The 11,941-nt window shown below is 35.2% G+C and overlaps 2 protein-coding genes across 2 annotated transcripts; one reads left to right on the plus strand and one right to left on the minus strand.

Annotated features, from left to right (window-relative positions):
- Positions 1-476: 476 nt before the first annotated feature.
- On the minus strand, positions 477-5,646 carry LOC126831102 (heat shock 70 kDa protein 12A). Its single transcript, XM_050561727.2, has 4 exons — positions 5,173-5,646; positions 4,488-4,709; positions 3,509-3,683; positions 477-2,780 (listed from the first exon to the last, which is right to left on the minus strand). Exons 1-4 carry the CDS (start codon positions 5,575-5,577, stop codon positions 1,732-1,734), a joined length of 1,851 nt encoding a protein of 616 aa, XP_050417684.1. The 5' UTR covers positions 5,578-5,646; the 3' UTR covers positions 477-1,731.
- A 222-nt stretch (positions 5,647-5,868) lies between these two features.
- Positions 5,869-11,937, plus strand: LOC126831103 (uncharacterized). Its single transcript, XM_050561728.2, has 7 exons — positions 5,869-5,971; positions 6,755-7,167; positions 7,400-7,592; positions 8,133-8,334; positions 8,456-8,536; positions 9,900-10,022; positions 10,492-11,937. Exons 2-7 carry the CDS (start codon positions 6,786-6,788, stop codon positions 10,771-10,773), a joined length of 1,263 nt encoding a protein of 420 aa, XP_050417685.1. The 5' UTR covers positions 5,869-5,971; positions 6,755-6,785; the 3' UTR covers positions 10,774-11,937.
- Positions 11,938-11,941: the final 4 nt, after the last annotated feature.

Genomic DNA, 11,941 nt, shown 5'->3' on the forward strand with positions numbered 1-11,941 from the left:
CCCCATACCTTTTGCCAAAACCCTTGTTTTTAACATATCTTGTTCAAATTTAGGGGGAAGCACTGTGGCGATCAGAAGACGAACCTTATCGATATTCATGAGATTAGATTTCTTGATGGATCCTAGATACTTATTAAATTTGGTCAACATTCAAGATGTCGTTTTGGATGAGTTGCTGTTCAGATATAGCTGCTGTGTGGGCGTATTTAACCACGGATTGCGTGGCTATCATATTTCATTTCATTTCCCCCTTCCCCTCCGCCACTGTATCAGTGTTGATGCTAGTTTCACTTCTCCATTACAGCTATATATATATATATATATATATATATAGATATATATAACCAGTAAACATGAGCGTCTTGTATATTGAAATATTAGATTACCTAGATTCTATAGTATAACAATGTTCTACATAGCCTCACACTCTGTATTAAGACAAATAAAATCATGAAAATGACAAAGTTTTAGGGTTTTAAAGATTTTTAATATACCAGTAAGCTGTTTAATCATAGAGAAAATAACCAGCAACATGCACAATATATAATATTATATATAGCAACGTATCTGATGTATGGTGGACCACTGTTGCCAACGAAAATTTATACTAAATTTCAATATTTTATATTTTCTATAGTAAGGGTATCGTCTCTATTCACACTACAATCGAAAGTCTTTGAACTGTTAGTTATCTTATACGTTTAAAATACATGAAATCAAATTTCATATGAATTGTAAAAGATTTGCGTTGGCAACTGTTGGTCACCATACTTGTGCATAGGTACATCATATAATCACAGTTTAACTGACAACCTGTACGAATGTATAAATGGAAGTGTATACACATTGAGAAGGGTCGGAAATATTCATATCACACCTGTTGTCTTATTAAAATCAATTTTCTTAGTTTCAACACAAATTATTTGTTCTTCCATCGGACTATGTCAATTTCCTGTGGTATAGAAAGTCGAGGTATTTATGCGCTAATAAATTGTCGCACCCTAGAAATAATTAAACAGGTTTTTTCGGTAGCCCATGAGACAACTCTTTCCTGTGCGTTATTTCCGGACATGACATTGTACTATGGACCCAACAGTTTTGGGGACGTCAATACTCCGTATAATATATAAACGGATTTTATCAGCGGAGAAATTACCAAGACAAACATTTAGAAAAGACATTTCACGTTTCTGCCGTACAATACACAATAAATTTACATATTATATAAACTTTAGGTATCACCATTACATCTAAGCTATTTTCTATAATATGTTTGGGGTTTAAGGTTGGGGTTTTGTTTTTTTGTTTGTTTTTTTTTCTTACTTAAAAAAAATATTGAAACAGGATCGATTTGGAAAATTTAATTCATAACAATAAAATGAAAACATCAAATGCCATATGAACAGTTGTGGGGTATCTATATAACATGTCAATTTCTTCATGTGCCGACTTTAGCTTTGCATTAAAATCTTATGTTAAAATATCCGGTGGCAATTAAAACAAGGAATTATAGCAGTCGTTTATCACGAAATTATTATGAATAACTAATTAGAGTGAGGCATGAAATAAATGCGACGACCATTAACATTTAATTGTAATTAAATCACATAAACATATAATAGGACACCTGCGAGTTAATATTAACATTTGGGTCATATTTAACAATCGTCCTGAATATTTAATTTAAAAAACATATATAACAAAATGCCTCCAAAATACTACAACATATATCTAAGATGTAAGGAAATCAATATAAGTCTCTTGACGTGTAACACTGGTGTGATCGAAACCAACAACTTTAATTTCCGTGCCACCAAAAGTAACCTCTAAATCTACAGCTCTCTCTTTATCTCCCGTTAAATCGGGCATATTAACAACTAAACAACCACACTTCTCTACCCCTTCTTCATCCGTATACTGAACTTTCCTCTTTTGAGATCGATAAAATTCAAAGATGATACCTTTCTGGTTGGTAATTATAGGAGTGTAGGTTTCCCGCCAAATTTCCTTGAAGCCAATTGTTTCTCCTGCTTCTGCCCATGGTTGTAAAATGTTTTTACATAAAGTGACACCATCTGAAACGACCTTCAAGTCTTCTCGGTGCCCTTCTTCAAATGGAAGATACGACCCTACACCATACGTATATCGACAGATTCTCTGGCAGATTGAGCTGGGATCATGACCAAATGCCACAGCACCTTTAACAACCGTTAAACTTGCTTCTTCTGGTATAAGCACCGTGACTCGATCACCAAATTTAGATTTTAAGGAGTTTTGTAGTCGAACGCATTCGGCGAAACCTCCTACCAGGAATAAACTCTTAACTTCCTTCATTTTAGGTTTGTCTAATAAATGTGCAACATGATCATTAATTTGCTGTAAAGCGTCTGAAAACAACATGTTCACCACTGAATTGGTAAGTACAAGTTTTCCAGACGAAAATTTAACATTATTATCATTGTCCGAGGCATGATTTTTGATGGCTTGCTGGACGCTTACTCCATTATATTTAAAATTACAGAAATTATAAGGCAGCGAGACACGGACACTTTCACTATCTCCACGTTTCTTGATTTCAAAATCCTGCATCAGTTCCACATAATCTTTTGGATAATCTTGCCGGAATGTGTTGATAAATTCTTCTCCAAAAATTTTATTCAAGAGCTGTACGAATTGGCGATCTATAACGGTTCCACCCCAGGCCCCACCCGTTGCTCTGAACAATTCTTTAATTCGTTCATCTTTTCTGATTTTGTGGGCGACTACATCGATGGTACCACCTAGAAAATTAAAATTAATATAATTTGTTAATAACTAATACTTTTATTGCAAGATACGTAAATTCCAGTCTGTTCCATATGTATTTACAGGGTGGGGGGGGGACTCATCCAATCAAAGAGTGACTTTAAAATTATTCTTTTTGAAATCACCGCTGTTAACTTTGTACAGGCTGCCCAACTTAATTTGAATAAAAGATTTATATCGCCTGGGTTAATTTACATATGAGTCTTGTGGGGCATATATATGATCTACAGTCAAGCAGTCAGGGGCGGATCCAGGAATTTTTGCAGGAGGGGGTTTGCCGAGTTCATGTTAAGGAAATTTGACAGTTGACAATGCATGATGCCATCATCGTTTCCAAATTACGTAGGCATACATAACCACTGAACTTTTACAGAGAGAAATCCAACGCCCGTCTGACCTCAATTTTTATTATGAATTAATAGGATCACATTGTGATTCAATTTCATTGATTCAAAGCATAATCGTGATATCATTATCTCCGCGCTTTGAATGCCAATCCCATCCCATCATTTGATAATAAAGGATAAAGCACACGATCGTGACACTTTTCTCATATTTTCTTTATGTAGCTGAGCGGGGGGTCGGGGGCGTCCCCCCACCCCATGGATCCACCCCTGGGAGTTGTACCCGGGCATCACCAATTAATTACTTATTAATTCTCTGTAATACAATTTCAAAGAAATAAAGGAAATTTGAAACATACCTCCAGCATCTACCACCAAATATTTTGCTCCTGGTTCAAATGTAGGTTTATCTAAATTTGTTTCTTTATAGCCTAGAAAATTTGTTGATGGAAGATTGCGACAATGTAAAGAAGCTGCTTCTGGTTCAAGGGCGATGACTAACTGGTCACTGTTGGGTTTGTCTATCAGTCCTCCCTTAAATAAGAAAACAATATGAAACAATCAGCATGGGTACATATATAAACACACATAATTATTATCTTCAAAACTGGTTGGTTAAAATGCCTTCTAATGACCCCTGACTCATAATGATCTTATCCAGTGCTGGTAAAAATTAAGAAGGACTCAATTTCTCTGAAAAATGTTTTTGGATTCTCTCTTGGTGTAAAATGGATTTCTTGCGTATATAGAGAATCTCCTACCAGTCTTTTTTGGTATAAAAAAATATCAACACAAGCTGATAAAGTAACAAAAAACGAGGCTCTGCCGATTTTTTTTTACTTTCTCAACGAGTGTTGATATATTTTGATATCAAAAAAGACGAGTAGGAGATTTTATTTATCACCCAATCCCTTCTTACATGCACAAATAGATAAATACAGTTCTTTGCTGTAGATTTCACTTTTACTGAACATTACGGCGTAGTGATACATCATTTTTTGACAGCAATTCAATCATTGCAAAGTCCTTTATATTGACCCAGTGTTTCCATCAAGGTCAATTGAATAGCAATATTTCATTTTTAATAAAAAAAAGAAGTAAATTTTGATAAGAAATGAACTGTTCTTTGAAAATAAAAAAAAGTAGTTCCTTTTCAACTGACCAATCAAATTCATGTAAAGCGATATCTCCTAAGGAGATATCGCAGTAGATTATGAAATTTATCACACAAGCGATATCTACTGTAGAATGTATTATTGGGTGATAAACAAGAATAATAACTACGAAACACGCTGAAAGATTAAAGAAACCATACAAAATGAACATACACATTTATACCTTATGCGCCGCTTCTCTCATGAACTGTTTGGCATTTTCATCCCAAATAGCAGGAACTGTTAGAACCCAACGGACTGCATCAGGATGGGGATCACAACCAAGATGTGCTCCTACTGCACGTAACAGATGTTTCTTGATAAAGTTCAAAGAATTGGCAAAAACATCAACTGCTAATTGAGATTTGCCATTAGCATCTTTAATCGTTATATCTGCATTCAATTCCTGGAAAATGTTAAAAAAAAACACACCACCGTAATATTACAGTGACATTTATATTAAACACACAGTATACATTTGGGTAAAATTTACCAGTAATTCTATAAGACTTTATTGGATTGTACATGTATGTAAAATATTGGTCTCCCAGGTATCATATAATTATATCAATAATGGCTAATGGCCAATTTACTAAAGGGATGGTTCACGATTGTAATTAAGAACTATCAAATTATATTATTATGTATTATTATAAACCATACATGTTAAAGGGGTGTATTTTGCATATAGCCGTTAATAATAAACATGTAAGTATTGCCACAGCTGTTTAAAAGTATATCAAAATCAAAGACCATTTCTGCCATTCAAAGTGATAAATAGACTGTATTGATCTGTGCAAGACGCAATTTGGGTAAAATGCATGTCAGTTACTGATTACACAAACATCATGAATATTTTAAAAGCCTACCTTATTATCATAAAGTTTCATCTTGAAGCGATCAAAATAATAATAGTTGCACGCCTCTTCTTCCGGTAAATCATTGTACCTCGAGACAGCTTCAAACCCAAAAGCTTCAAATTGTCCATCAGGTTTTAATAGCAAACAAGTGGGTGTTTTATGAAGTAAAAAGCCTTGAGTTTGGCCCCAGTTTTTGTTAACGTGTATAGTTTCTTTGTTAGACGCAAATGAATAAGCATAACCACTGAACGTTGTTCCAAAATCGATAGCAGCTACAATTTGATATTCCACGGCATTTTCTGTATCGGGTGATTCTAAAACAGAAGATCCACCAGAGTTGCCAAATTGAAACTGCACCCCTTGTTCATTTTTTGGAGATGGGAGATTCCCCTCCGAGTTGCTGCTCTCCGCCATGATGACCGTCTGTTTACAATACAATGTGCAGAAATGACTAGGGATCTCATTAATTATAGATTTTTATCGATCGATATTCTTGTGGCGTCTTCTATCATGCGTCGTCTGCTTAATACTCATTATAAATCACGTGACAGATTTTAAACGCAGTCCCGTTGTTAAATCTGTACGAAAAACTATGGCTTTTGATAAATAATGGCTAATAATTAAAGAGTCAAATTACAAAATTGGAGAAATAATCATTGTTGAATTGTTGGATACAGATAGACATCTACACTTATTGTCGACAATTAGAATGCGCGTGGCATTATTATAATAGATATTGATTTTTCTCCTGAACCGAGGTGACAGTAACACCGACTTTCTTTGTCTCACTCAAACCACGGTTATATTGGTAAGCATTTACTTTTCTATTTGTATTTTCAGTTTGTGAATATTACACATATTTTCTGTTTCATTATGATGCAAACGGCGTTCACAGGTTTGAAATCTTGTGGCGCCATTCATTTATTTAAGCCACCGATCTTAAGAAATCATTCAGCCTTTATAAAGCATGTATCTTTCAATGTGTCATTAAGAATGACCAGGCGTGGATACAGAGGCGGGGTGCAGGGGAGCGCGCACCCCACACCCCACCCCCACCTCCTTTTTCTATAGGCAATTTTTGATTGGTATAATATGTCTAGGAACGACCCGTCCTGATTATTATAATAGCATCACCAATTTATTTGTCATTTCTGTACAAACTTGCTGTATACCTATTCCCCATTTATTTATTCATCTTTATGGTTGCCGTAATGCTTACCCACACTATTCTTGACTCTCGAAATAGTCGAATTTGGGGGATTTTGTTTTCGGGTTTGTGGGTATTTATAAGACTCAAAGATGATTAGGGGCGACCATTTAGAGACCGAAATGCATTCATAGAAGTGTACATGTAATTGTCATTTATGTAGTATAGCTTTGCTCAACCTCCCAGGCCAGTTGTCAGTATATTATATGATATGTTATAAAACCTCAGCAATTTCTTTATTACATAAAACGTAAAAAGTATATTTGTATACCAAGCTTCAAGAATATAAAAGAACTACTGATTCACCACCATCTTCCTTCTGGCGAAGGAATCATCATTTGGAAGCACGTTATTAAAGAGAGAATACTGAATTTTGTGTTGTAGTAGATCCTGTAAGACAAGTAGGGCAATCAACATGTCCAAAGAAGCAACGAAAGATCTCGTAACAGAAGCAAAGAACTTTAGTTCTAGTCTGGGAAATGTTTTCTTATTGAAGAAAAGGGATCCACAAAGTAAGCATCTTCTGGAAAAGGCGAAAGTTTTGATCGATGGTCTCCTGCAGGTTGACAGTGCAAGAACAGCCGCTCCGGCTGTTGCACCGAGACAATCTAGATCTGCAGGCGGCATGGGACAACTGTGGGTGAAACTGGACGAATTAAAGCGGGAAAACGAGGATTTAAAACGTCATCGAGGTCGATCATCAGATGAAAGATCCTCTCCCGGCAAATCTCAAGGACCTGGTGATGTTATTATCAACGAACTACATCGTGCTAAGGCTGATAATGATAATTTGAAAGGTATTTATTATGTTTTCTTCTCATTCTTCTCCTGTAGTTAATAGTAAGAACACATTATAAGTTATGTGTACTGTAATGTAAAAATTTTGAAACTAATTATATAGTTGAATAAATAACATAGTTTTATCCTTTTAAATTTCGGGCATTTTGCCTTTCCAGGGAAGCCTTGTTTTTATTTTATCCACTAAACAATAAAACTGTTATTGAAATTATTATATTCTTTGATTGATAGCTCTGGTGGAAAAACTTCAAAAATCAATCAAAGATTTACAAACAGTGAATGCTAATTTACAAGATGAATACAAGAGGCATAAAGTAGGTTTTGATACTGCCCAGAAATCAGTAGAACGGGTACGTCAAGATTATAAAAGTCTGGAAGCCACACTGTCTACCACCAAAAAAGAAAACGATAACTTAAAGCAAAAGTAAGCATAGTATGTAAAAGTTATTCATTTCAACTCTGATTAAAGACAATCGGATTAAAACACGGATCCTCTGTCGTTTGGGTTTTTTAATTCAAAATTTCGTTTTACTTGTCTTTACTACACTAGAACCCGGAAGAGTTGTTATATAACCCACGTTCTGGGTGATGTGAGGTAACAAACGAAACGGTGTGTTACGGTTAGTTTTTGGCGTGAGGTGCATGTCTGACGTCATAGGTCAAAAGCCGCTTATGAACCCTGACGCGACCTTCCACCACAACTTGTCAGATCTTCATGTAGTAGAGGCCATCGAAATTATAAATAAACGAAACGAAATATAGATCTGTATTTTAATCAGATTGGATTACGGATTGCGTTAATTATTTAGAAAGGTTTCTATTATGAGAATACCGGAAAATAATGTACCGGTAAAAAAAAATTCGAGCCAGCGCTGCTGTTCAGCGTAATTCATCTCCTGTATAATTTTTAAGCTAAATTACTGAAAAAAGCTCTCAACTAAATATTTTATTTTTGACCATACAGGTTGACAAGCAGTGTGAAGCCAATTCCAAGAACAGATAACCGTTTTTCTGAAAATATAAGCGAGAGGTGTAGACCAAGTACGATAGCCATGAGGTACGACACTCTAGAAAGTCAAGAATGGATGGATGCTAAAGAAAGCTTAGAAGATACGTCAAATATGGACGAGGAGGACATTACGAAATTTTTGTGTGAAATTCTAGCAGTAAGTTTCAATATTTCATTTGAATTCATTACTGACATATAACAAAGCCCTGATCACTTATAAAAATAACATTATTATGTAATAATGGTAAGATTCATTTGGTTAGAAATTATATTTTCAGAAATCATACGAAGTTTCACAAGAAATATACAATAACCTTGAGGTTGCTATAGCAGAATTAATTAAAAAACCAACACTAGCTGTAAGTTTTCATTTTAATATCATTTCCATTAACCAATATCAGATTAATTAGCTCTTGTTTATGACGACTATAAAACAATATTCTGTGAATATTAAGGAGATTTCGTTCGATCGTTCCTGGGGTTTTACGTCCACTTCCACCAAGGGTGATATCGTAGACAATAAGGAGAGTGAAGATTTATACTCTTCATACGATTATTATAAAAGATCTACGAGTTTTTGAGATTATTCTGTCAGTTATAATGAATTTTCACAGAAACCCTATAAACACTGACGTTCAGGTCAGAATGTTCTTTTTGTCATAGTTATTGCCGCGGCCAGAGATTTAAAATATAATGCGACAATTTTTAAAATAATGTTTAGCCGTTATATTGCTTGACATCATTTCCGGTGGCCAGTGTCACTTTTTATACGTCCACATTTACGTGGACGTATCTTGTTGTCGCCCCTTTCCGTCTGTGTGTCCGCCCGTTGGGTCACATTTTGTTTGTGGACACTCTATTGTTTTCCGATTTTGACGAAACTTGGAATATAGGTTTATCTCCCAAAAATCTCGGTTCCTGTCGATATTGGCGCATATCGGACCGTAACTTGTGGATACTCTAGAGGTCACATTTTTTTATCAGATTTAAAAACAAAAACGTACAAACATATCACCGTTGCACCCTAATGATGTTTGAGTTCGAATTTCGTAAACATCGGACCGAAATTGCCCGATAAATTGGGCGCTCCTCGTACGCAAATAGTGTAAAAGTATGTAATACCATGACTGTAGGCCCTCCAGAGGTCACAATTTTGATGAAACTTAAAATATATGTTTATAACCCAAAGATGTTCCTTTCGATATTCGCGCAAATGGTCGTTCCACGTACGCAAATGGTGTAAAAGTATGTAATACCAAGGTTGTGGGCCCTCTAGAGGACACAAGTTTTATCAGATTTTGATGAAACTTAAAATATATGTTTATATCGTGGTTACTTTCGATATTCGCGCATATCGGACTGTAACCTCCTGGATTATAATCCCTGATTGTACGAAAAATTGTGTTTTTGGGTTTGTGAACCCTCCAGGGGTAACAATTTTTATCCGGTTTCAAAAACCATTCAAAAATATCATCGTTGCACCCGAATCATCATTGGGTTTGAATTTCGTGAAAATCGGACTGTAATTGCCCGACATAATGGTTGCTCCAAGTATGCAAATAATGTAAAAGTATGTAATACTAAGGTTGTGGCCCGTTTAGAGGTCACAATTTTTATCCGATTTTGATTAAGGTTAAAATCTATGTTACTTGTTTAGTATGCTTATCCATGCCTGTGCGAACTTGTACCCGGAAATTTATAATTTAATCAAATGTTTTGTAGAAAATTATCACCCAGAATAGTTCAAGTTTAGAAGAATCTGTTCTGCCAGAAGAAATGGTTGATGCTATGAGAGTAAAACTAAGACAAATATATGAAACTTTGGATTGCAGTGATTTTGTAGAGGTGGGTAATATTAGCGATGTTCACCGAGAAAGCTCTTTGGGGTTTCCCGTATGGTTTGCCCTTATGAGTGATCCAGGATGGACGACCTGCTCAGGAACAGTATCTAGTTCATCAGAATGCTCGCAAAACCGAGGTCCCATGTATAAGTAAAAGAACCCATGTCAGCACAAAATTTCCCTCATAGCCCACTGCATGACATATTTCCGTCTTCAGTTATAGCCCAGTTGGTGCAGAAAAATAGGACGTTAAACCCTATTCCATTTGTTTCCTAATGCAATAAATGCACCTTATTTTGCCCATTTGTTTCATTCTAAATATTATACAATTAATTAAACTCTGTAACAAACTAGAGGAAGGCTGCGTGCCCAAACCAACCCAAGGATGCACCAATTTAGATGCATTGCCAACAAAAAGACTTAGAAACGTAAATGTATTTTTAATGATATATATTTCCCCTTTTATTTAAAAGGCTACCAAATACAAATTATCAAGAGAATACCGTGGTCAAACTAGTAATAAAACTGTGAACAGATTTATGAATGAAAGTGCTTGCATCACGTGGCAGATGGTCATTCAGCAGCCACCAATGAGTCTTGTGGTTGACGACACTAAATACAATGATGAAAAACATAAATTATGGTGGAGCTGTGATAAAAGCAAAGCTAATAATATAGATTATTTTATCTGGCCCGTGTTATATGATTACCATCAAGGTAATGTGCTAGTAAAAGGATGTGTTTCTACAAGATGAAACCGTGAAGACATGTACTTACATGTAACCTATGTGTTTAGGTTTACAATGAACAGGATTAAACTTATGCATTTTCTGGAACCATTAATATTACCAGATTTATTATAGCTTCCGTTTTTTTCTATTATTTATTAAGTTGTGGTATATGATGTATGTGATAATTTTATATTAAAGTTGAAAGAAGTATGGAGGAATAAGGACTAGTATATACTTGTATCTTAAATGGAGTAAAGCTTACATGATTTGCATACTTTAAACAAGTTTTATTGTTCAATATACAACTGGATAAGACACAAGTTTTACAACTTATCCAGTTGTTGATGTTTACAGCAACCGTATTGCTTATTAAAAGGTTTCACTTTAAGTAAATAAATACAGTCTAATGGCTCAACTGGAACAGTTTTGTGCAGGACCAGTGAAGGGAGGTTCTGAATGCGGTTATCTAGTGGCGTGGGTAGGATTAGGCTCTTGTCACATTCAGGATATCAGGTGCCCTGGCGGGTAATCGGGGTCTAGTTCGGGTCTGTAGAACGCTATAATGATTGTCGCTCAAGGTAGGGTGACTGGCATCCGATCATTAAATACGGGAAACTGAAACTTTTACTTTTGTCATTGTATCGTTAGGCGCTTTGATCTCAAGGACCATTTTCCAACCAATGACAGCGTGGTTTTTGTTTTTCCATTGTTTTCTTGCTTAAAATTTTCTTTCAAAATCGTGTTCTCTGATTATTATTACATCAGAAAAACTAAAACGCATGAAATTCTTGTTGGGATTTAGCTATGCAAGAATACATAGAGCCAAAGTACACAAGTGTGTTGTAAAGAGAAAAAAATGAGTGCGACTCAAGTTCGTCCAAATAAGTTTTTGGTACAGAACTCAGTGAAGAAGATAAAAGTGCCGAGAATGAAACCCTCATTTAATTTGAGTAAAATTCCAGACCTTACTCTTGACCTATGCAGGCAGGATTAGCTTATCAAACAAAGCCACTATTATAATTATCATCAGTATTGTTGCTTTATAATGTGTAGGTGAATACTCATTATTTATACATATTGAGAATTATAAGTGATTTTAATTGTAAATTGTGATATTAATGCTATACATGTGTTTGTTACCACTGTTGAAGGGTATCATTCTCACCTATGTTCTAATAAATCTTTATTTAAT

The sequence above is a fragment of the Patella vulgata genome, chromosome 8 (assembly GCF_932274485.2).
Source record: "Patella vulgata chromosome 8, xgPatVulg1.2, whole genome shotgun sequence".
Classification (NCBI taxonomy): Eukaryota; Metazoa; Mollusca; class Gastropoda; family Patellidae; genus Patella; species Patella vulgata.

Bases quoted from the DNA above. Each gene is read 5' to 3' on its own strand.
- LOC126831102 (XM_050561727.2), bottom strand. From the start codon at position 5,577: ATGGCGGAGAGCAGCAACTCGGAGGGGAATCTCCCATCTCCAAAAAAT. The intron at 3,684-4,487 runs GTATAAATGTGT...TTCTTATTTAAG, and splicing joins TGAGAGAAGCGGCGCATAAG to GGAGGACTGATAGACAAACC. The intron at 2,781-3,508 runs GTATGTTTCAAA...TTAATTTTCTAG, and splicing joins TTTGGTGGTAGATGCTGGAG to GTGGTACCATCGATGTAGTC.
- LOC126831103 (XM_050561728.2), top strand. From the start codon at position 6,786: ATGTCCAAAGAAGCAACGAAAGATCTCGTAACAGAAGCAAAGAACTTT. The intron at 7,168-7,399 runs GTATTTATTATG...TTTGATTGATAG, and splicing joins TGATAATGATAATTTGAAAG to CTCTGGTGGAAAAACTTCAA. The intron at 8,335-8,455 runs GTAAGTTTCAAT...TTATATTTTCAG, and splicing joins TTTTGTGTGAAATTCTAGCA to AAATCATACGAAGTTTCACA.